Genomic DNA, 22,795 nt, shown 5'->3' with positions numbered 1-22,795 from the left:
ATGGAACAGTAATTTACGCCAACTGTAGATCTTAGGAATCCTTCTGTGAATCGTATGAGGCTTTCTATGAAATTTCCATGTTGTCTCTGTTGCACTTCTCTGGTTCTTGGATTGGGATTCTTCAGGCGTTTTTTAACAGACACTATCTTAAAAGGCCTACTCAATATTACGATGTTCGACGGCAGGAGACATTGTAATGATCATATCAATATTGGAACTATTGTGAAAGTTGTATTCTAGCGACTGTGCTGAGTTCCCTTTAGATTTGCAAGAAGGAAAACATAGTCATCAAACAAAAAACAGAGCCGAAGAGGGCAAACTATGGAGGTATGGCTGACTAGAATGATATTTGCGGCAATGGCTAAAACACTATCTAGCGGCGCAGTTATCCCATCAAGGGCCAGGATTCAACTATAACAAAGAACACAAGATCAGCACTTCATAGCATCGTACCCGAATTAACACGGTGGCCTACGGCTAAAACACATCACACATACTTCAAGGTAACGGGGAATATCATATCAAGCTTCTCAAAAGACGTGAATTGCATTTTCGCTAGTATCTCATGGGCACAACTACCAAAACAAATATCCTTCTCACGCAGTCCCGAGGCTCATGTTATACTCAAGCTCCCAGTTTGCTTGAGGGTCTCCTTTTCGTGGCACGAAATTCACCGTCAGTCCATCCTTGACAGCAAACACGCTGTCATTCTCAAGGTACCCCGAGTCGGAGTCGAAGATCTGTGTCACGACGGACTTGTATCCCTCGGCAATGACCTGAAGAAGTTGTTAGTGATACATCTTTCCGGTTTGTAAAATGGGAAACGCACCATGAAGTGGAGATGCGCGGGGCGGTAGGGGTGTCGGTCGAGAAGCTGGAGGAGCTTGCCAGCAGGACCATCATCGGGAACCTGATCATCAAGAGTTAGCTCATTTTTTCAAATATCTAAAGGCAACGATATACTTACAGGATATGGTGTAGGTCGCAGGCAGTAGAAGGAGAATCGACCCTGAGAGTCTGTGATGAACTTGCCACGCAGGTTGTGCTCCTGCTGCTTCTCGTCTTGTTGCTCGTACAAGCCTGTAACACGTGTTAGTTGAAGATTTTCACCAACATATCAGAAAGCATACCGTTGGTGGATGCCTGCCAGACTTCGACAGAGGCATTGGGGATAGGGGCACTGGTAGCAGCCGAAGTCACAGTGCCGTAAAGATAGGCGACGATGCCGTCCTTGGGAGTGTCGAAAGTGATGGTGGTACCGTTCTCTCTGATGGGAGTGTCTGCTCGCCAGAAGGGGCCAAGAATGGCAGTTGCTGTGCCCGAGGTAGCGTCCTTGGCCGCTGCGCGGTGTGTGATGTCGTCCACCAAGCTGTGACTGTTGTTAGCGAGAGTTGTTTAACATGGAACAGGGAAAGTTACCTCTCAAGACCAATGACATCGCACATGAGTTGTCCCTCGTTCCTCTTCTCGTTACTCATTTGACCGGCCCAGTTGATCATCTTGACCGCCATCATCCACTCATCGACGGTGAGCTGAGTCTCACGAGCAAAGTCGTGCATGTGCTGCACAAACGAGGACATGACCTCACGGAGTCGAGGATCCGTCTTGGGACCAAAGGAGTCAATGACCTGTTGCGTAAAGGCCTGGCCGAGGCCCTCCTCCTGAGGAGCGCCACCATTCTGGCCGTTGGCCTTGGTGGGCTTGGTCGTCTCGGTGGTGGGGTTTGCCATTGTGATGATCTTTGTGTGAAGGTTGATGGAATCAAGTGGCAATGAGACTGGGTGCTTTGAACTTATTAAGACAAGATAAAGTTCAAAATCTACTACCAATCGAATCGATGAAGAGTGTGGACTGGCCGTAGCACTTTGCGGAGAAATCTCAGACTTCTTTATAGCGCCTACTGAGCTCGGCGGCAGCAGATGACTTAGCCCCGCATAATCAGGAGTCAGCGACCACGTTTCACTCGGATATACAAAATCACAAGAGCCTTGAAGCGAACGGGCGGGTAATGGAGCTCCCGGACAAAGGCAGTCGGCTCACTCCCCCGCCCGCAAAAAGAATGGGTGGCATCAAGGCCCATGGGGAAGGCGGCAGAAAGTCCGGAGGACAAGCCATGATGCGGGGGGATGGAGTCGAACCAATGCGAGGCTTGGTAATTACGTCTGAGGGTTTCGGGTCCTGGGGAATATCGGCCCACACACCATCGGATGCCGGACAGCCCCGGTCGGATGTGCACCTTGTGGAGGGGCAGACCCTTCTCCGATAGCTCCCCGCGGTTGAGAGTGTCACTACCGGCCGTGAGGAGGTCGTATTGCCGGTGAACTCCGACACAAGCCCATCACAACCGTGGAGACTGCGGTTTTAGAGGCAGGTGAGGGTGATGCCCAGCTTTGGAGGGTCCATGGCAGGCCATGGCAGGCATTGGCAGACGGTCGCAACCTCCATGTCAAAGACGTTGCTGTGTGACCTTAATGATCGGCAATGACAGGGACAAGCTGAGTAAGAGTATCGATATTCGTCGCTACGGAGTACGTGGCCACTGCTACATCTCGACAAGATAGAAAGTGAATTATCCAATTGTACACTGGGGATTATAAAAAGTAGTATGGTACCATGTGGATTCGTTTCAAAGACCTGATGTATATAAAAACATCAAATGCAATCATCAATCCGACAGCCTTCGGTCTGGTTCATCACCAAAGACCCAAGTAGGCTTATCTGTGCCGTTCGGGCGACTTGCTCTTCTAAACCCAACCTCTACACCCTCAATGTTCACCACAGGCGGCACGGCCTGGACCTCCGCCCTGTACGCCGTCGAGTACCACTTCTCAACGTACTGAGCTCCCTCAAACAGCTCGGGGAACTTCTTCCTCATCCGAAGCAGTGCGGTACCTGAAATCTGGTCGACGCTGTGGGCATGGCGCAGTGCAAGGAAATCAGGACCGATATCCTCTCTCAACTTCTGCTTGACTTCCTCTGGGTACTGTCCAACCTTGAACAGCAACAGATCGTAGTGGAGGAGGGATGCCTTGCCGTGCCACGATCCTCCTTGAGTGGCTCGATGATAGAGACCAATCAATGCAGTGATAGCACCGATACACCCTGTGCCATAGTCCGAGATAGGAAAAGGTGGCACGACAGGTTCTGAGAGACCCATGAAGCGGCCTTGCTCCCATGCAATACCGCTGACCTATGACAGAATTAGTTTCCGCTTTTGGCGCACTTGGGGTGACAATAACTTACACAATCGGCAATCTGCTGCCATCCTGGGCGGCCTGCCCACTCTCCCTCGTAGCCAAAGCAGTTCTCATTGACATAGACGAAGCCCTTGCCACGCTCCTTGGCGATGTGTGTCAATGCTGTTGCACCGTATCCGAGCTTCTCAAGGGCTCCAGGCCGATATCCATCAACGACCACATCTGCTTCCGCAAGAATACGCTCGAACTCTTCTCGTCCTTCGGGAGACTTGAGGTCCAGATCGGCGGCGTGCTTTCCCATGTTACCGTCAACCTGGAAGAAAGGGACATCGCTTAAGTTGGGACTCGTGATCTTGAGCACGTCGGCGCCATATTCGCCAAGGATACGTGTGATGATAGGTCCAGCAATGATGCGGCAGAGTTCAAGAACCTTGACACCGGCCAAGACTTTAGTTGGCTGCCCTGAGCTGGGGGTCAAGGGGCATTTAGGTGTCTCGGTCTCAAGACTGTCTACCGACCAAGGAGGTAGAGCAAAGTTTGCCTTTCCCTATAGACACCCGACACATTAGCCCTGAACGTGATCTTAGAATGGCTTTCAAGTGCTTACATGTTCGGTCTGCAAAAAGTCTTCGTGCTTCAGGGCAGGGATGCCAGCCTGGCGGTTCTTGGCGTTGAGGGCCTCAAGTTCCTGGATTGAAAACTTGCGAACAGCGGGCTCAATGGTAGCAACGATGTCTTCATGGGACTGCAACTCAGGCCTGAAAGGCTCAAGACCAATCATCTGCAGCGTAGTGGAAGCCTCAAGAGATCCGTGAATATGATAATATTCTCCAGCAACCTTGGTCTCATACAGGTTGGCTGACATGCGCCGATAAGGGTTTGATTGCGCCTGCAGCAAGTCCGTATCTAATGAGTGTAAGTTTCAGTCACAACTCCTTTAACCGTCTCCTGTCCTATTACTCACCCTTAAGCTTGGCCTTGACACCGGGGTCGAGTTTGCCCAGTCCACCAACCTTGGCCAAGTAAGCCTGGCAGAGAAATGCTGTCGTCTTTTCAAGATTGACAGTAATTTTCCGTGGGCGAGCTTCACCTTCGACAAGGTCTGCTAGGAGGTTTGCAACGCCTCCTTCGACAGCTTTGAGCGCTGCGCTGGTCTCCGTCTCCTTGAAAGGTATGGGGAAATAAGGGGCATCGCGTGTTGATGTAAACTCGACGTGTGATTTGAGATCCTTGATAGCGGGCGGCAGAGAGGTTGCATCAAATTGGGTGCATAGGTAGTCAAAAATCCGCTTGGTCTCCTCAAGCGAGGAGTACTCTTGTGGCTGAAGGCTACCCATATTGATCGACTTTCACCTTTCTTGGTACCGAAATACTTCAAGTTCGAGGCGCCTGTGAAGAGCAAGCTATTATGTGAGTATTTTATACAATCAGTGGTCGATTGCGTATAATTTCGGGGAACTCCCGAGACCGGGCTTGTCGGGAATAAGGGATCTTTCCAGGATCTGATCTGATTCACTGCAGGAATCAAGATGCTTGCTTGCTTGCGTGATATACCAGGATAAACAATTCGATAAGAATGACTAAAGTATGCGTGATACGGCCCCATTAATGTCCATCTTTTCTACGGAGCTCCGAGGCAGGCAAATGCTGTTCTTCTCGTTGTGAGCGGTAAGAGCCGGCCAGATATGGCTTTAACCCTGTAGCCGATGCATCCGAAGCCTCCACCGACCGACTTCCGACACCGTAGCATCCGCTCCCGCCACCGGCTCTTGTCCGACCAAGCCACTTCAAGGTTGGATTCTCGGCTGGAACACTGATCGTACTAGAAAGAAGGCAGATGCTGCATTAAGCGACCAATCCGCATAGCTTCAGCCTTATCTACACCCTATTCATTAGACACAATGCCCTACCTTGAGATCGAGAAGAAGCGGCTTTTCTACACCCAGGTGGAAGCCGAATCCCCTCGCGCAGGATCGCCAGTGTTGGTCTTCATCCATGGACTTGGTTCATCTCACTCGTTTTATACGCCCGTGATGGGCCATTTTGCGGCTGCAGGATATTCATCTGTTGCATTTGACGTCTATGGTTCGTGCTCGTCTGCGTGATACTATGTGATTAGAATCGTTGACAATGTGATTAGGAAGTGGCCTCTCTGAGCTGGTGCCAGGCACTGACGATCCAACTTTTGACTCGATAGCTCAAGATTTCGAGAGTATCGTTTCAAAGCTGAACATCCCCGTCGAGAATGTCGTTGCAGTCGGTCACTCAATGGGTGGTATTGTTGTTGCCAAACTTGCGTCAAAGAACAAACTTCGTGGTGCAGTCCTAATTGGGCCAGTTTTGCCCAAGCCAGCAATGGCAGGCATCTTCAGCGCTCGAATCGAGACAGTGAGAGAACGTAAGTCACATGAGGCCAAAGCGAGAGACTTATCACTGACGAGAGGTACAGATGGGATGGAGGCAATGGCCAAGACAATTCCTTTTGCAGCCACAGGTTCCAAGGCCAACTCGACACAAAAGGCTTTTATTCGAACGCTGCTCCTTTCTCAAAAGACAGACGGATACATCGCTCTGTGTGATGCCATTGCCAAGGCGGAGCGACCATCATATGCCGACGCTCGCTCGCCTTTGCTCATCATTGCAGGCGAGGAGGATAAAACAAGCCCAGTTGCTGACTCGGAAGCGATGTTGACCAGGTGAGTTTCATGTGGTTTCGTCACAAATGCTGTTACTAACATTCATCCAGCTGGGGATGCGATAACGCGGCCAAGAACATTCGAATTCTCCCCGGTGTTGGACATTGGCATTGTATCGAAGCTGCGGATGAAGTCGGTTCAGCTCTAGAGGACTTCGTCTCAAAACTGGGTTGAGCGATTGGAACTAATTCACCACTATTCGCGATCAACTCAACTTGACAGGTTATCCATACCAGTTGACACGATACCTGCTATAACAGCCTTGATCTCCACCATTTAGAATATCCTACAATAGAGAAATGACCGATTGACCATTCCCTACCTCAGCTGGCGCCAAGCCCCTCCAAGGTGGTGTCGCTTAGCGGAGTCAACGCCAAGTCACCATCGGCAAATGCCTGCAGCGTCGGCTAAGGGAAAAGTCGGACCGAACGTTTAGCCCCTCTCCTCGTCAGCCATGACCTGACAGTCAGCCCCATCACACGCCCAAAGTTGACCAATAAAGGTAGGGCCATATCCGACAGGTTGCGGCCCGCGGTCAACGAAGCCCTCAACTCAAACAATGCCTACCAGGAGGGTCCGGGACTGCGACCGAAGGCGATGCGCCGAGGCCTGCGATAACTGCAAGCGCCGCAAGCAGAGATGTGACGGTCGGAGGCCTTGTGCCCGCTGTATCAAGCGTGGCCTGAAGCTCGATTGCCAGGAGTCAACGACCACTTCTGGTGAGAGACGCATCGTCGCGTCTTCTTTACCCAGTCCTGATCCAGATCGAATAAGCAACACGACGGGACATGCTACCCCAGAAACTTCTGGCCCGATATCTGCCAGCGGAGCGTCGGCCCTGGCATCAATAGATGAGACCTACGCTGGCGATGGACAGACGTTACAGCTCCTCTCAAACACACAACCAGAGCGATTGCCTCGGATGTCACGGCTCATCCAAGACACGAGAGGAGAGTATATGTTCATCGGGGACTCAGCGACACTATCATTTCTTCAAAACATCCGTCGCATTGTACGACGCAGCATAGGGGATTGCTCCCTCGTTGACGATCCTTTGCGACATGGCATTGTGGAGGCATCGCCTGAGACACGGCGAGGATGGATCTTATCGAGCGCCCAAAACCCGCCCCCAAGGCAGTCTGCGCCCGAGGTGGACTATCTTCAGAGATGGTACATGCAATCTGCCAATTGTGTGCTACTCTTGTTCGACCAGAAGGAACTGGAGAGTGGCATCCACAAGTGGCTGGAGGATGGGCAGGACATGGCAGATCCTGCAAGTTCTGTGTACTATCTTGTCTTTGCCATTGGAGCGCAGACCGGACCTGAAGACAAGGATGACCTCGCTGAGATCTTCTTCAACTATGGTCGCTACTTGACAGTCGAGACTTTGATGGAAGATCCCGGTATCACAACAATCCAAGCTTTCGCCTTGATCGCCATGTACTTGCTCGGTGCTTCACGTCGCAACGCTGCCTTCATGTATCTCGGCATGGGCGTGCGAGCTGCCTACGCAATTGGCCTTCATCGACACGACATTTCTTCCCTCTTTTCACCAGCTGAGTGCCGCACCAGAGAACGTCTCTGGAAAGCGATACGAATTCTCGACCTGTTCATGAGCGCATCACTTGGTCGCCCACCGTCAACATCAGAACTCCGAGACACTGCGAATGCCCAGGACTACTCCGCTTGCAATGACCTCTCGATGATCTTCGAGTCCATCCTCACAGACGTTTATGCGAAGCGCATGATTTCTCCCGAGGTCTTGGAGCGGATAAGCAAGCATCTGCGCCGCTGGACGGTTCAGTGTGCTGATGGTCTTGCGCGCGATGGCATTGAAGAGGATGAGTTTATTGATGACCAAGCTGGGGGCAAGCAGCCCAACATTGGCCTCATCCATCTCAAGCAGACGGGTTACTGGACCGTCATGTTGCTATCCCTCCCGTTTCTTCACAAGGCAGTGTCTCAGCATGTCGAGGCCAATGAATCATCACTCCGAGGAGAAGAGAGGCAGCCATCATCATCATCTTCCAACGAGGTTTTGGTGCATTCTTGTCTCGAATCGGCAGTTCGAACTGTTGACATTCTTCACGTCTTTGTCAAGACGGACACGATTCCCAAGCGTTTGCCATTCGTCGGCAACTCGGCGTTTGTCTCTGGGCTTGTCCTGGGTGCAGCTATCTTTGGCGACTTCGACAATTCGTTCCCTCTCCAGAAGAGTCTTACTGCTACGAGGGGCGTCCTTGAGCGTTTCAGCCGGTACGATGCTGTAGCAAAACGTCATTTGATGATTCTGGATCATCTACAAAGTGCTTGCGACAGCTACATGGAGAATCGAGCGCGGTTGAGGATGGAGCGACAAGGACATCTTGTCAATGGCCTTTTTGGTAGCATCCATGCCATCGGGAGATCTCCATTCCACAATCTGTCCCAGTTGGATCCCGTTACGCGGCTCTCATCAGTTGGGCCATCTCAGAACACCCAGGGACAGATGCCAGCACCGGAATCAGCTATGAACCATGAGATGGTTGACGCGACCGGGCAACCAATAAACCAGGCAGACGCACAAGAGCAGGCAGAGATCACGGTTGCAAACGCTACTGATCAGATCCTCGGCATCTCCCCCAACATGCTCTGGTTCGACTCGTTCGATACCACCATGTCTCTCTTCCCCATCGTTGACACACACGTTATGGGCAACGATTTGACATGAGGCGAGGCGTTTCTCTGGAAAGACCTGTCTTCTTTTGTTTCCTAATATCTGAAAGCCTGAAATTTTTCTCTTACTGTGCGCCTGGCGAACGGCCTAGTATGGAAGACAGTTAGGCCTGACGATGCCACGCGATCGAGATATGACCCCTTGAAAGAGCCGCAACTCCCGAGCGACGTGATCACATGCAATTATTCCACCAACTAAGCCCAATCACGCCATTATCTTCTCCTTTGACGATGAAGGATTTTGAAAAAGGCGGAGATAACAAAATCCGACGCCTTGAGCCCCATTATGCGTCGTTGTGGCATGGGTTCGAAGGGCGTGGTTGACGTCGTATAATCCCCTCCAGATGGCCAAACCCCTCAATCCACAACCAAGCCTCAAAAACCGCATCGAAGAGCCTTGGCGCCGAGAAAAGTTACGTACACACACGTATTCAACTATTCCTTTAACAAATCCCAAAGAGCCCTATCACCTACCATCAAGATGCCATCGCCAGTTCTCGCCAAGTCCCTGGAGCCCGGCGCAAAGATCGCCTTCATCTCCCCCTCGGCACGTCTCAACGATGCACTCCCTGATGTCATGTCGCGGGCGACTTCAGTCCTCACTGAGAAGGGATACCAAGTGCAAGCCTTCTTCAGCAAGGACACAGGCATTCAGTCGTCCATCAACAACCGTCTGAGGGAAATCCGAGAGGCCTTCTCAGACCCAACCATCTCTGCCATCATCACTACTATCGGAGGCACACACTTTACCGAACTGATCCCTGCACTCCTTGCCGATACCGAACTGCACAACATCATTCGCAACAACCCAAAGATCGTGGTGGGCTTCTCGGACATCACCGGTCTGCATTGGTTCCTGCATGCCCTCACTGGCTTGCGCACCTTTTACGGGCCCGGTGCCATCCCTGAACTTGGTGAGCCCAACTCAGTCGATGACAAAGAGACACCGCTGGCCTTCTGCGTGGATAATCTCTTCCGCGCCATCGCCTCCCGCAAGCCTCTGGGCAACATTCCAGCAGCCGCCCTCTACGCCCCCAAGGCAGCCCCATGCTTTTCCGATGCCGCCTCGACCAAAAAGCCCGAGCTCGTTCGGAACTCGGGCTGGACGTGGCTTCGGCCCGGCAAGGCCCAGGGCCGCCTCTTTGGCGGATGTCTCACTGTTGCTGTGCGCTTGCATGGCATTCCTGCGATTGTTCCAGATTGGCGAGGCAGAATCATCTTTCTAGAAACCACCATTGGCGAGGACGACGCCTCGGGTCCTCTTCTGCCCCGTATACAAGCGGGGTTTGCAGATCTGATCGCCTACGGAGCATTTGAGGAGGCGGCGGGACTTGTCATCGGACGTCCCTTTGGGTATGACACCCCGGAGCAGAGGGAGAAGTTTACGGGTGTTATTAAGGAGCTCTTGTGCGAAGGCCGTCTTGCCGAGAGAAAGTTTCCTATTCTTTTTAATGTTGATATTGGACATACGACGCCGATGGTCACTCTGCCGTTTGATACCCTGGCTGAGCTTGACTCAGAGAGCAACACCTTCCGTGTCTTGGAGTCAGCAGTCTTGTAAGATACGTCACGAATGAAGATATTCCATACCTACCTGAGGCTTCTGTGGTGCCACTGTTCCATGACAGCCCTCGTTGTGATAGAAAAAGAAAGTAACGCTGTGGCTTGTCTTTGTCAATCCACGCGAACAACTGAGGCAGGTGAAAACATATCGCGTGAGGAAAGTCCAACGAGTCCTTCCCTAGACATTGACATATCGTTGTTCGTGATAGCACTTCTTTGTTCACAAAGACAATATTGGCTGCAGTAGCAAAAAAATAAAACAGTGACTATCGCATAGCGGTGTTGAAACTCAGTCGTAAAACGCCGAATCGGGCGAACAAGATTGTGGGAAAAGTAGGGCATCACATCTCTAGTGTTGTAAAGGCCCGAGACACTGATGGCTGAGGGCGGGGGGCAAACGAGACAAGGGATTGAGAAACACGATCCGGGCCGATAGAACCCTTTCCTCCATATGCTTGACCCGGTTAGTTTCAAGAAGGCGAGTGAATAGCGGCTCCTTAAGAAAGGGATCCAACGATATAAGGAAGTGAATAGGTGCCATCCCCGGCCTGCAATCACCAGTTCATCCACTCCCAATACACTCCGTACCTGTCTGACATCCTCATAAGTCACCATGAAGATTTGCGTAGTCTTTTCTATCTTCGGCCTCCTCTTAACCCCGGCTGCTGCCGTGCCAGTCACGACTAGCACTGGCAACGGCGTCGAGAGCGTTGCCGATACCTTGGATGATTTCTTTCCCCTCTTTACCGAAACAACAGACATCATTGAAAACATTGATTTTGACAATGCTCAACCGGCGGCGAGGTAAGCTGATTTGATCCAACTCTATGAATGAAAATGCCATGGGCTGACCTTTCGACTTGTATTGTAGGCCATTAGGGATAAGTTGAATGAAATGCTGGACTTGTGTGTCCTTCTCGTAGAGAGGTTCTATAAGACAAAGGGCAGCGACAACATCAAGAAGCTCAATCAAGACGAGCAAAAAGAGGTTTGCGACAAGTTCGACCAGGTCTGTGTACCAGAAGAGCTCCACGATCAATTTTTCATCCACTGACTCGGCCTCAGTTTACTTCCGAGTTTGACGACTTTACCACCAGCCTGCACATGGTCGCTATGGGAATTGATGCCAACACAAGAGGAATTACGAAGTGAGTCGTCTACGTCATGGAGCAGATCTTCTTTGGCATCGACTTCATCCGCCATAGACCCCTGAGGACGCTAGTTCCTATCTGCAAGGACAAGGCGGAGGGTAATGCCCAGAAGATTCTGGAGGATCTCAAGATTCTAATTAGAGGGTACGGTGGAACAACGGAGTGCTCTCGACTTGGGGGGCCAAGGGTGAACAACAGGAAAACATGCCCTGGATCAGGACATAGCGTCTGGGAGCTTCCCGGCGGGATTCAATTCTAAGGGACGAGTGGGCAGAAAGATACAAGGTTGTAGCTTGTGTTCTCATTTCTATCAATCATAGGCTTCGTTTGGCTTGACACGATTCTCATATGGCACCGGGCCATGAGTCGGTCGAAGTCTCAAAGTGCCCCCGTCTGCTGAAATACAATAATTCTCCTTCATAATATCCGCACTCTTGAATCCATCGTCTTCCAATGCTCGAGAAGCATTCGGTGGCTTTTTATCGGCAAGTGCTAGAGCAAGAAGGTCTGGAACCGACCCCCAGGACGATGAAGTAATTCCAGACCAAATCGACCAAACAGAATATACTATCACAAACAGTGCGTAAACGTAGAAGACCGCCACGGCTCCTCGCATCGTAAGGCTGCTGTCGGCAAAGGCAAATCCGGTCACCCAGGTTTCCATCTCGGTTTTGTAGAAACGGGCCTCATCATCACTGGATACCGCGTAGGGACTTCCACCAGCGCCAAACACATTGCCATCCTGTGGCATGAAGCTCTTCCACCACTCTCCCTTGGGGTCAGCCAAAGTCGTGATGGGTGTCGCCAAGCCTCCCAGGAATGCCTCCAGGTGCTCGGGAGACCTGGATCCCTCACCATCGGAGGTCCAGACGCCACTGCTGAGAATCATTTCATGGATGACGGTTCGCTTGGTTCTCGAGCCCTGAGGATTGAGGTACTCTGCAAAGCTCGGCTCGATGCGAACGCGCCGGCCGTAAGTAGGATTGCCAATCCAAGAGCCACCCAGAGAGGTGGCGATGGAGTCAGAAAATGGGGCGTATCCCTTGCTGAGAAGTGCAACAGCGTCTCCCGACAAAGTAGTCGTGATCCATCTAGCATCAATCATGCAGCCGTATATATCGAAGGAGCTGTCCGACTGATTGGAAGGAATCGCCACCACCGCGCCGACGGAAGTGTTGGCGATAATGGGACCGGAATCAAACCAAAAATACCTCGGGCTGCTTCAAGTCGGGTAGTGTCCCCAACAACCAGTCGTTAATATTGTCATCAGTGACATTAAGGGTCGAGGGAGGAAAAGACACAAAGTTAGGAACAGCACAGTCTTGGGTTTCTCCGAGTCTGTCGAAATCCTTTCACACCTGGTGTGGCTGATGGCCATGGAACTTTCCAGGCGATGTTCAATCTTGCTATACAGACTGAACCTGCTTTGCTTTGCTTTTGCAGAGTTACCAGCGGCCTGCTCCCAGTGGAGAGAGCTAACAACGCAGGCCTCAGCTGGTGCAAAGTGAGGCATCATGGCAACTGTGTGGTTGGGGCTGTTCAAGTTGAACCATTTCTCTCGGATGTCTACAACAAGGTTAACCAACGTCGCCAAGGGGCCGGAGACATAGATTTCGCGAGGAGGTCGTTTGGCAAATAACCCATCGTCCACCTGGCCAGATGAAGGAAACTTGGAGATGATCTGGGTGTTTAGAGCCTCCCACTGCCATGAAGGACATAACTCATTTCCAGTGACTTTGCAGGCATCGCCAAGAGTGTTGTTGTCTGTGAGAACTGCCGGGAAGACTTCGTCTCGAGTAGCGTTGATGTAAACGATGCTTCCACCGGCGTTCCAGTCGCCTTCCTGTGGCATCATTGCCACGGCACTGAGAGATGAGGCGCCGAGTGCCATGATAGTACAGACAAAAATGGTGACGATGAAGATCAATTTGTTCCGCTCTTGAACTCGTCTGACCAGAGAAAGCTGACTTCCGAAATTTGTTGACCGGCCACTAAAGCACCATAGGGAACCGATTGACCGAGGGTGAACTCGTGCCGGACCATGGCAAACACAATAGCGTTGAGGGAAAGGACAATGAACATTTCCATGAGCTTGGAGGCAAATTGGATGCCGAGTTTCTTCTCGACGTCGTAGCCTGGTTTGCCTTCTAGTTCCTTGCCGATGTAGTAATTCTTGAAGATGTAGAAGCTGAGGGTGATGATACCAGTAATGGCTGGTAGATGTATCATCGCGGTGAGTGTGGAAGTGAGCCTGTCCTTGACGATTGGGACTTGCCGTTCATCCTTCTTTTCCAAGGAGGCCAGGATAGCCTTTAACCGCCATTTCTTTGAAAGTGTCTTGAACCGCCATTTTGAGGGCTGCACAGACCGATGCTTGTCTGCCGTGTCGAAGGTGTATACACCAACATTGGCCTTGGATTGGCCGAGGGAATCCGAGTTGAAAGAGCCACCATATTGGTAGTGTTGTTGATAGAGCGGGTTTTCGTCAGGGCTCACAGGCTCATAGTGGGGTTGTATGTTTGGGGTCGACTTGTCCGCCATAATGTACAATTCCTCCCAGCTGAAAACACTCGGTCAATCTGGAGAACGTAAAGAGTACGGGTAGTGGATGGACAAGTTGTTTAAGAGCCACAACCCAGTTCCCGATCGTCTTCGGAGTGGGGGCCAAAAACATGGTCGAGGGCGGACTTGTGACCTCTTCGGGATAAAGTGACGAACAGGGGGGTTATGTCCGAATCGACAAGACAGAATGGCGGTTTGGCCTTGACTTCAACAATGATTTGAGCTTCATGCAATGTTCTGGCAGCTTTCCTTTCATCACCCTGAGGACTCCTAGTTCTATACTATTTGAAGGCTTCACTGATCCTGTCTACAGCCCTAGGAATTCATCCTGATGCAAAGCGAAACACATCTCAGGCCATCTCTGTCTCCGGGTACTGTACCATTCTATGATGCAACCCAGCTCTGCAGGATTGCCGCTTCTATCTGTTCAGTATAGAAACGGCCCCAGCCGCGCAAAGGCTCATAGTGAAGGTGGCATTCGGTTAGAGAACCGCGGTGTTTGCCAAGTCTTTCCCAGCCTTATCATTTTATCTACGATTACAGATTGGCGGAGGATGAAATACCCTTGCTCTTAGGGCAGAAAAACCCGCCTGTTGAAACAGCTGGCAAGCACTAAAGAAAAGGATCCAGGGATTGGCCAGCCTCAAAACCTGGCAGCTGATAAATACACACAAGAGCAAGAGAAATCTTGCGGAACCGGGAAGTGGGAGAAGATTTGACAGCTGCCAGCCACCGAAATGCTCTGGCCAGTTGACACTGACCTTTGTTACATGCAACAGAGTGCGAAGCGAGCCCAAAAGCAGGCTCGTGATATCTAATGACGTCGTCCAAGCCTCCACTCACTCGAAGTAATAATTGTTTTCTAGAAGGGGTCCATATTTGATAACACAATAAGTCTGATCCATCGATTGGTATCGTAAGCCCAACTGCAAGTTGCTTGACCATGTTCCAGAACTCAGAGTACACGGCACTATAGATTCTTTTATAACACCACTCTTTACCTCTGCCTTCAAGTTGACTCAATTATTTGCGCTCAACCGGCGTAGGGGTGGCGATCAAAGGCCCCTTGTCCCACAAGATATATACCTTCTGGCGAACAAGCCAGCCCTGGCTCTATTCGGCCAAAGACAAATCAAAGTTCCATATGATGCGAACGAGGATAACTCTCATCTCTACATGAGCGAGGCTATTCCAGAAGGTTAACATCACGTAGACACATACATAGTTTTCGTTTTGGGCAACACACTTTCTCTTAAGGCCGTTTCTCTAGCCCGCGTGGAATGGCTGCAGCACATCGGTCCGACTCGAATTCTGGATCCCCCAGGAAGCGTTCAAGATGTAGGCGAAGGGGTCCTTGAAGTGCTTTTCGCCATGGTACATGGCCCATTGATGGATCGCGACAACCGTCTGTCGGTAGTAGAAAAGGTTAGCCGCTACGCTGCTTGCACGGAAGACAGCCATTTTTAGACTTCTTGTATCCTAGGCGCCTCATGATGAATGAATTCAGTACTAGACGTAGAAGGTGAGTAGCTTCAATCAGATTGATGGTACAAATTGGCAGCGGCGACGAGTTGGCGAGAGGTTACAGTGGTGGGCAAGATGTGAGACGGTGTCCGTAGCTCTCAGCGCCCTGCCCCTGCATGGCACTACCCTGAATTACGCGTTCTTTACAAGTAAATAGCGGATATTTAGTTACAAGGTCGAATGCGCCGAGCGGTAGGGCTCACGTATAGGACATAGTATTCCTGCGTGGGCACCAATCCTGATTAGAGGAATAAACTATAATCCAGAGTAGCAAGCTTTCAACATTTGCCAGGGCATCCCTTTCCTTTCCTCAATCCAACCGGGAGACCAAAAAAAAACATAGGGTAGATGTTGAAGACTGGTGGGGAAGAGGAACACAAGCCGACTGCATAACGCCGTGTTGTCAGGCCAACCCCATTTCAGGTATCATTTGGAACCCTTCTCTCCAGGTTTGTCAAAGCATCCGTTTTTGTTCTTGCCTCATTCACCCTTAATTTGATCAAGGCTTGGTTGTCAGTGTCAGCGGACCCCTTCAAGATCATGCGTGAGACATCTTACAAGTCGATGAGCATAAGGTGTAGGACCAAGATGCTCCAAATAGCACATTCTATAGGGACAGCACCATATATAAGAGGCATGGAAAGCCATGAAGGCTGGTTTTCTGATTTTCGTATTATTAGAAGGACCCAGCCTAAGCCGAGCATGCAGAGATGCGTTGAAGACAGGCTCAATGGACTGGAGATGTTGGAGGGCATGACGACGGTTTACCGGCCAAGGTTTGTGCCCTAGTATGGAGAGTTTCCAAGGAATTGGATATAAGACAGAAGTCGGGGGCTCAGGCTTAAGATGAGGCCACCTGAGTAAGACGATGAGCGTCAAGGAGAGGGTGCTACAAATTCCTCGAGTCTTATAGATTAACAAGAGCCTGTCAAACTACTATTCTATCAACTCAACGCTGCAGAATATCATAAACTGTTCAAGAGAAGCTGCAGATTTACGAATGAGGAAAGTTGTTCGAGGACGCGCGTCCACGGACAGTTCAAAGTTATTAACCGCCGCGCCTCAACACCGCATTAGATTGGCATGAAAGACCAGCCGCACGATCTAGAACACCGAGCCCGGCTTCTATTTTAGATGTCTTGCTACTTAATCTGTCATGAGAGCCCAGTCCTGCATGCATCTCGGTTGCTCGACAGCCCGCGCCTTTGGTACCCACCACGTCAGCTGTGACGTATCTCGCGACCAATACAGGAGGCCGATGTCTTACAACCGTCATCTTTGAGGCAGTCCACGAGATTGGTCCAATCGTAGCTTTGCTAAGTCTTTTTAGCATGGTTGAAAGTTCAAAAGACGGTGAAATATTGAGCCCGCGTTTCAAGAACGACGCGTAACTGTAATCTGGCTTGCTTGAGGGGGTTTAGCTGTCAGCTACAACCTAACCGATTGGAACCAGTTGACCATGACTCTGGAGTAACAACAATTATAACACGCCTGATTAAGTACTTACGATATAGCGTTAACACAAAATCTACTTCTACTCCAATCAGACGATTAAGCAAAGCAAAATGAGGACCCTGTGAGGGAAGGCGAAAGGTCGGGCCTTAGAGAGAATTAGGGTGTACCTGAATCGGAACGCAAAGTGAAGCAGTCAGGGGCCGACATTAAAGTTGGTCGGTAAGCTTCATCTTTTCTTTTTATTTGCCCCTTCTACCGAATGCAACCCTACCAAAATGTGATACGCATTTGTTGTGAGATAGGGAGGCCGCACCGTGCGACATCGGGAGCATGTTACGCCCTGTGCGCTACGCGCTTCCTCTCCAGCCTTTCATTTTCTCATTCGGCTACCAGAACCCTCCGCTGAATCTTTGAATAATGTTTTCATCTTGATATTGGGTTTATGTCTGATCTCATTCCTTCGGCTTCTTAGAAAAGGAGTTCTTCTCTTTACGATATCTCGATAGAGAGGGCGGGAGGGTGAGGCGATCCTTTTCTTCTACTGATAGCTACTCCCTCAACCTTGTAATGATATCAAAGTACCCTCTGGTTTTTATTCCCTTCACTATCTTCAATGGTCAGTCTTCCATGGCCCTCCGGCGAGGTCATCTCTGAGAGGCTTGTAAAAGGGACCACACTTGTGGACATTTTTGGTCCCGATGACCTATAGTATACAACAAGATTGATCTATGGAAGTCTACTCATTATACACTATTCTCTGTGCCCTGGGAATGACAATCCAGAACATAGACGTGTGAGAAACGGAAACTAGAGCCCCTCGAGACCATTAAATACATCAGTCAGGGCTAGTTAAACCGCTGCGAGTAATTGGGATTTACTGAGAGTTTGCCATTAAACCGTTGAAGAGAGGTTGAAGATATCTTTCAACAGATACATACCACAGGCGTCGGCTATATCGTGCTGAGATCACTCACTTCCTTGGCCGTTCGGATGAGATATATTGCATGAGCAATTGAAGGAAGTCCAAAAGAACATATTAAATGTCACCATGCTCTTAGAATTTACGCAATCTTTTACACCGAAATCCAACTCTTGACGTCTAGTTTCACGGCATTCCTCACCAACACACCTTGGTCCAAGATATGGTGGTAAGTCTCGACCACGTGAAAGGGCATTCCTTTCGGGCCTACCGTCTCGGCATTGACAGATAATCTAGCATCTCTTTCACATTACTTTCCAGAAGCAGCTGAGGTTCGACGACAGGAGGTGTCTCGTCCACCAATTGAGGCTCCAAGCCCAACACTATCCCGTGCACATCTGTTCTTCCCATCACCACAGTTTGGCCTTCACGCTGAGCACCTGGGCATTACTTACCCTGCGACTCGAAATGCACTGGTTTCTAGTCTCTATCCCTTGCTTTGGCAGTGAACTCAAGAAGTCGCTCAGTGGCAATGATCATCGGCTCCTATGCTACACTAGACCATTACATGAGAAGATGATCGATCCTCCTGACTCGCAGTTCCTCGGCAGATTTCGACGGTGAGAGCAATATCAATATGTAGATGACCCCATCGTTAATATGTGGCTGACATCATCACGAGGCCTTTTGACCGACGCCCAGTGAACATGAGAACGCACGGGGCAATAGTCGAGACCATCAGCTCGTATTCATCTGGGGAATGGTCAATCCCCTTGACCTTATTTGGCAGCATTTCCGCACATTGGGACAAACGGGGTAATGCCTAAAAATATTGTGTTTCTGATTGGCTCAGTGGATGCTTGTGCTAAGCTTGGTAGGGTTAGATGCAAGGTGTTGACAGGGAATAGTGCCATCGCCCATTCTCGAACGAGCCATTGCTCAAAAATAAGCCAGCACCAGCCAGGCAGGTTTTGGCGTCACGATGGCTGGCTTTTAGTTTCTGCCCAAGCAAATCGTTCTAGGCCCTGAAAATCCCCGGAATGGCACTTTTGAGGCGTTCGTATTCTGCTTTGAGGGCCGCTACGGCGACGGCGAAGGCGAGGCAGTAACTGAATATGGTGAGGTCATTCACAGTTCCGAAGCCGATGATCCGTTCCTGAGTTCCTGAGTGAGGTCATGTCTCTATTAATACATTTTCACTATTCATCAAAGAACTATATAATCAGAGAGTTATGACTATTGACGGACATCATCATCACTCATCAACACACTCATCTTACAACTTCTTCTCTACATCATCTCTCACTCACACTTCAACAACACACCAAAACCACATCTCCAAACAACCACATCCTTCAACCATCACAATGAAGTTCACCGCCGCTTTCGTTGCTCTCCTCTCCGCCACCGGCGCCATCGCTGCTCCGGCCGCCTCTTCCGACAGCGTCTCTATGATGGCTGCCACGCCTCAATGGACCATCCAGGGCCTTAGCCGCTCATGCGATAAGCCCGACACCACTTGCACCTGGAACTTCAAGATCAACACCGGCAGCGGCGCTGCCACTGCTTGCAAGTACGTCGTCAAGGGCAAGAGTGCTTCTAAGGCGAACGGTGGCCCTGCTAAGTGCGGCACCTTCACCATCACCTCCGGCTGGAGCGGCCAGTTCGGCGCCGACAAGGGCTTCACCACTCTGTCTGTTGTCAGCAGCAAGAAGCAGATCATCTACCCCGCCTATACCGACAAGCAGCTGGCTGGTGGTAAGGTTGTCAAGCCTGACCAGTCCTACGCCCCTGCTGCTCTCCCCTAGACGGCACCTGACACGGATGTACACTTTGGAATAGGGAGAAAACATGACTAGATTCTAGAAGAGGATATGATTTATTGGGAATGGGGGATTCATAGCCAGACTTTGAGCGTTGTTTAGAATATGAAAGAATATTAATCACATGAAACGCATGCCTCTGTCTCGACCACATTTTGCCAAGTGACCAAGCTACCTCCGTAACCGATCATTACCACAGAATCATAAAGATCGTCGCCTAGCGGAGGCTGATCTCAATATGGAGTCATTAAGCTGTTTCTCCCGTGACGGACTCATTCCTGCGCCCTCAGGGAAGCCGGTTGCGGTACTGCAATTCATCGTGGCTCTTCTGAGTAAGGTGCGAGGCAATGTACTCAACTAGATGCATGAAAGAAACCATGTGCGGATTCAAGGAGAACTTTTGTTGGAGCGAAACATACGAAAAACTTCTACCGAGTCTCGGAATCGACCTTCACAGTCACATTCAGAATCCTACACCCAGTAGTGGATGGCTCGTATGACTCATCAAACACACTCCGCAGCCACTCATATGCTCTAGGTTTCCCATTCTCAATCTCGGAAACATGCTCTCCCACCGTGTTCCTTTCATACGTGATGTCGGCACCCCCACGGCAAAGCCGTTCCACTGTCGCATCTGTCTGGTCCACTGGACAGAATTGATCTGCAATGGCCTTGTACACAAACATTGGCATCTTTTGAACTCCCCTATAGCCAAGTTTGACATCTTCGTCATAGATCTTTCTCAAAACCGGGTCCTGTAGATCCGCAGCCTCTCCCTTGAAGTAGGCGTAAATATCCTTGCCTGAGAACTGTCTCACCGCGTCTGCAACATTTATGTGGCGGACTGATAAGAATTCTTCTTTCGTATCTGGGACCAGGTGGCTCTCGAGATATGCCGTTGCTTCAGGATATTGCGAAGTTATGCCCAGCAAGAAGGCGATCAAGGTCCCAGCAATGGGGCTCTTGTTCAAGTTGTCGAAACTGGCCGAGATATTATCGGTTTGGCCACCCAGAACTGTTCCGTCAATCTTAACCTCGGGAGCATACTGTGTTTGCAACTCAGCTGCGGCCAAGGTGGCGTAGGAACCGCCGCTATACCCCCATATAGCAGTGTTAGGTTCAGTGTGGCCGTGTGGGTTTATCAATCCCAGCACCGCACGTAGGCTGTCGAGAGTCGCATGGCCCGCTTGTTTACTCGCGCCAAAAGACGCCTTTGGACCCTCAAAGTCCGGCGTGTTGACAATCCAGCCCAAGGAGAGCATGTAGTTGATGAAATCAGCGTTGGATTTGATACCAAGATTTGGCTCCCTCTGAGCCATTCTCCAGTACAGGCCAATGGATGGGCTGGAATCAAGGTTGGCTGAGTTGTAGGCAAACTGATAGGACAGCAAAGCCGCCTTGCCCGAAGGCGAGAAATAGCAAGATGGAGGAATGAATAGTGTGGTCACAGCCCAAGAGGGCTGGTCTCTGGAGTCGGTAGTGCGGTAGAGGATATGGTAGACTGCAGACGGATTGCCAATAACGGCTGTGAGGTTTCCTGGTGCAGATCGTATACGAAGAACATCGCCGGGTTGTTTGGACTCGAACCCAGAGGGTGCTGTGTACCATGGGTCCTGACTAGGAGGTAGGGGCTCCTGGCTAGACGTGTTGGCTTCAATTATGGCGTCACTACATATTTCTGGCGCAGCGCAAAGGTTGAGTAACCAGTAGAGAGGATGCATGCTCTCCGATAGATTAGACGGGGGCTTGGGGGGTGTTGGATGTCTCACTCTGTCGGTCTTGTCTGTATCATGAGATATCATAACAATGGGTGTGATGATTCAATGAAGGGGTCGAAGAGGCCTTATATGGTTCGCCTCAGTGTTCATGGACCAACTCAACGTTGAATAGTTGTCTCAGTTGTGCATATTTGCACTCCAAATTGGCTGTCAATCGGCCCGGCTGACGTGATATCAGTGCATGAGATCTGAAGCGGGGTGATTTTCAATTGCCCAGACAAGGACTGATCGTCTCTGCGTAATGCACGAGGTTGGCAGACTTGGTCTACGAAAGGTGACACCTGAGGCAGCACAGCTTCCCAATTAGTACACAAGTCGCGACTGGTGATACCACAAGCACCATCACTGACGCGCAGCGAGGCAAGCTCAAAATTGCCCATCCTCGTCAGGAGGAACAACTACCGGGGTCTGTTGGACAAGACAATGGCCATTGATTGGGGGAAGAAAAGATACCTCGGAGCACATACAAGTTAATATGTGGTCGATGTACCTGATCCTACCCCGAAATAGAATTGTTAAAGAGATACTTGCGATTAAGTAGAGGTGCTTAGGAAATTGGGGTATTTCCTAATCAACACTGCTGCCGCTCAATTTGAACACAGATTCTCGATTATCCCGAGAGGCACTCACGGTACTCCTTAAGTCCTAGTAAGAACAGAACGTATTCAGGATGAGTATTGACTTGCCCAGCTTGCTATGCACTCGACGCACGGTTTGCCAGAAACCTCCAGGCTGGATCATTGCCGAACATAGCTACCCCCGCCACGGTTTCACGCAGTCCCAAGCGTACGTCAGCATCGTAACATCACTCTTGATTCTCCCAGACTCATCTTCTCACTGATTTCTGCGCAAGATGTCACATCGGTTGTCTTCATCAGAGCCCCAATCCGGTGAGACTAAAAGCCGACTCCTTCTTGCACCAGCCGAAATCCGACACATCATTTATGAACACCTGTTGCCACATGGAATCCATGTCTTCAGGCAAGGAGCAAAGCTATGCTGTTCCGCTTGTGTCGGAGCCTCAAGCGACGATGAAGACGGCTCCGAAAGACAGGCGACAGGTGATCCAATGTCTGACACTGTATGGGCGCGTCGCCTAGAGTCCTCTTGGGGCCCTCACTGGCTGTGCGAGGAGCTGGCTTTGAACATGGACAAGGCCCAAAGGCCAGTCTCTCGTGTAGACTTGGCTATCGCTTTCACTTGCAAGCAGCTGTGAGTCAATGACAACTAAGATCCAAAGGTCTGCAATGACAAACATATGGCTTCTTCTAGTTACTTCGAAGTTCTTCAACTTAATATCCACAACCGGGTTCTTCATGTTACCGACCTAGATGTCCTCATGCAGGTGCTACAGAAGCCAGATGGCTTTTTCAAGATCAATTCTCAGTTGCTGAGCCCTTTGACATCCTCGA

The 22,795-nt window shown here is 50.4% G+C and overlaps 9 protein-coding genes across 9 annotated transcripts; 4 read left to right on the top strand and 5 right to left on the bottom strand.

Annotated features, from left to right (window-relative positions):
- Nucleotides 1–596: 596 nt before the first annotated feature.
- Nucleotides 597–1,730, bottom strand: LRP88_11198 (Intradiol ring-cleavage dioxygenase; the record flags this gene model as incomplete). Its single annotated transcript, XM_083247630.1, has 5 exons — nt 597–776; nt 830–910; nt 968–1,080; nt 1,131–1,369; nt 1,420–1,730. 5 exons carry the CDS (start codon nt 1,728–1,730, stop codon nt 597–599), a joined length of 924 nt encoding a protein of 307 aa, XP_083096778.1.
- Nucleotides 1,731–2,665: 935 nt separating this feature from the next.
- On the bottom strand, nt 2,666–4,534 carry LRP88_11197 (CoA-transferase family III domain-containing protein; the record flags this gene model as incomplete). Its single annotated transcript, XM_083247629.1, has 4 exons — nt 2,666–3,190; nt 3,244–3,744; nt 3,805–4,103; nt 4,162–4,534. The coding sequence occupies 4 exons, from the start codon at nt 4,532–4,534 to the stop codon at nt 2,666–2,668; spliced, it is 1,698 nt and encodes a 565-aa protein (XP_083096777.1).
- Nucleotides 4,535–5,098: 564 nt separating this feature from the next.
- LRP88_11196 (uncharacterized protein) lies at nt 5,099–8,603 on the top strand (the record flags this gene model as incomplete). The annotated part of the gene is made up of 5 exons (XM_083247628.1): nt 5,099–5,282; nt 5,338–5,595; nt 5,647–5,893; nt 5,944–5,989; nt 6,501–8,603. 5 exons carry the CDS (start codon nt 5,099–5,101, stop codon nt 8,601–8,603), a joined length of 2,838 nt encoding a protein of 945 aa, XP_083096776.1.
- A 486-nt stretch (nt 8,604–9,089) lies between these two features.
- LRP88_11195 (peptidase family S66) lies at nt 9,090–10,169 on the top strand (the record flags this gene model as incomplete). The annotated part of the gene is made up of 1 exon (XM_083247627.1): nt 9,090–10,169. The coding sequence occupies one exon, from the start codon at nt 9,090–9,092 to the stop codon at nt 10,167–10,169; it is 1,080 nt and encodes a 359-aa protein (XP_083096775.1).
- Nucleotides 10,170–10,784: 615 nt separating this feature from the next.
- Nucleotides 10,785–11,547, top strand: LRP88_11194 (uncharacterized protein; the record flags this gene model as incomplete). Its single annotated transcript, XM_083247626.1, has 5 exons — nt 10,785–10,975; nt 11,051–11,180; nt 11,237–11,319; nt 11,377–11,466; nt 11,541–11,547. 5 exons carry the CDS (start codon nt 10,785–10,787, stop codon nt 11,545–11,547), a joined length of 501 nt encoding a protein of 166 aa, XP_083096774.1.
- Nucleotides 11,548–11,632: 85 nt separating this feature from the next.
- LRP88_11193 (uncharacterized protein) lies at nt 11,633–13,177 on the bottom strand (the record flags this gene model as incomplete). The annotated part of the gene is made up of 2 exons (XM_083247625.1): nt 11,633–12,368; nt 12,681–13,177. The coding sequence occupies 2 exons, from the start codon at nt 13,175–13,177 to the stop codon at nt 11,633–11,635; spliced, it is 1,233 nt and encodes a 410-aa protein (XP_083096773.1).
- Nucleotides 13,178–13,245: 68 nt separating this feature from the next.
- Nucleotides 13,246–13,863, bottom strand: LRP88_11192 (uncharacterized protein; the record flags this gene model as incomplete). The annotated part of the gene is made up of 1 exon (XM_083247624.1): nt 13,246–13,863. One exon carries the CDS (start codon nt 13,861–13,863, stop codon nt 13,246–13,248), a length of 618 nt encoding a protein of 205 aa, XP_083096772.1.
- Nucleotides 13,864–19,149: 5,286 nt separating this feature from the next.
- Nucleotides 19,150–19,590, top strand: LRP88_11191 (uncharacterized protein; the record flags this gene model as incomplete). Its single annotated transcript, XM_083247623.1, has 1 exon — nt 19,150–19,590. One exon carries the CDS (start codon nt 19,150–19,152, stop codon nt 19,588–19,590), a length of 441 nt encoding a protein of 146 aa, XP_083096771.1.
- A 443-nt stretch (nt 19,591–20,033) lies between these two features.
- On the bottom strand, nt 20,034–21,326 carry LRP88_11190 (secretory lipase-domain-containing protein; the record flags this gene model as incomplete). Its single annotated transcript, XM_083247622.1, has 1 exon — nt 20,034–21,326. The coding sequence occupies one exon, from the start codon at nt 21,324–21,326 to the stop codon at nt 20,034–20,036; it is 1,293 nt and encodes a 430-aa protein (XP_083096770.1).
- Between the last annotated feature and the right edge of the window lie 1,469 nt (nt 21,327–22,795).

Source organism: Fusarium phalaenopsidis, assembly GCF_050370095.1.
Source record: "Fusarium phalaenopsidis strain FUZ10S chromosome Unknown contig_32306, whole genome shotgun sequence".
Taxonomy (NCBI): Eukaryota; Fungi; Ascomycota; class Sordariomycetes; order Hypocreales; family Nectriaceae; genus Fusarium; species Fusarium phalaenopsidis.
The sequence above is the reverse complement of the archived record's forward strand: the minus strand, read 5'-3'. Positions and strand labels throughout refer to the sequence as shown.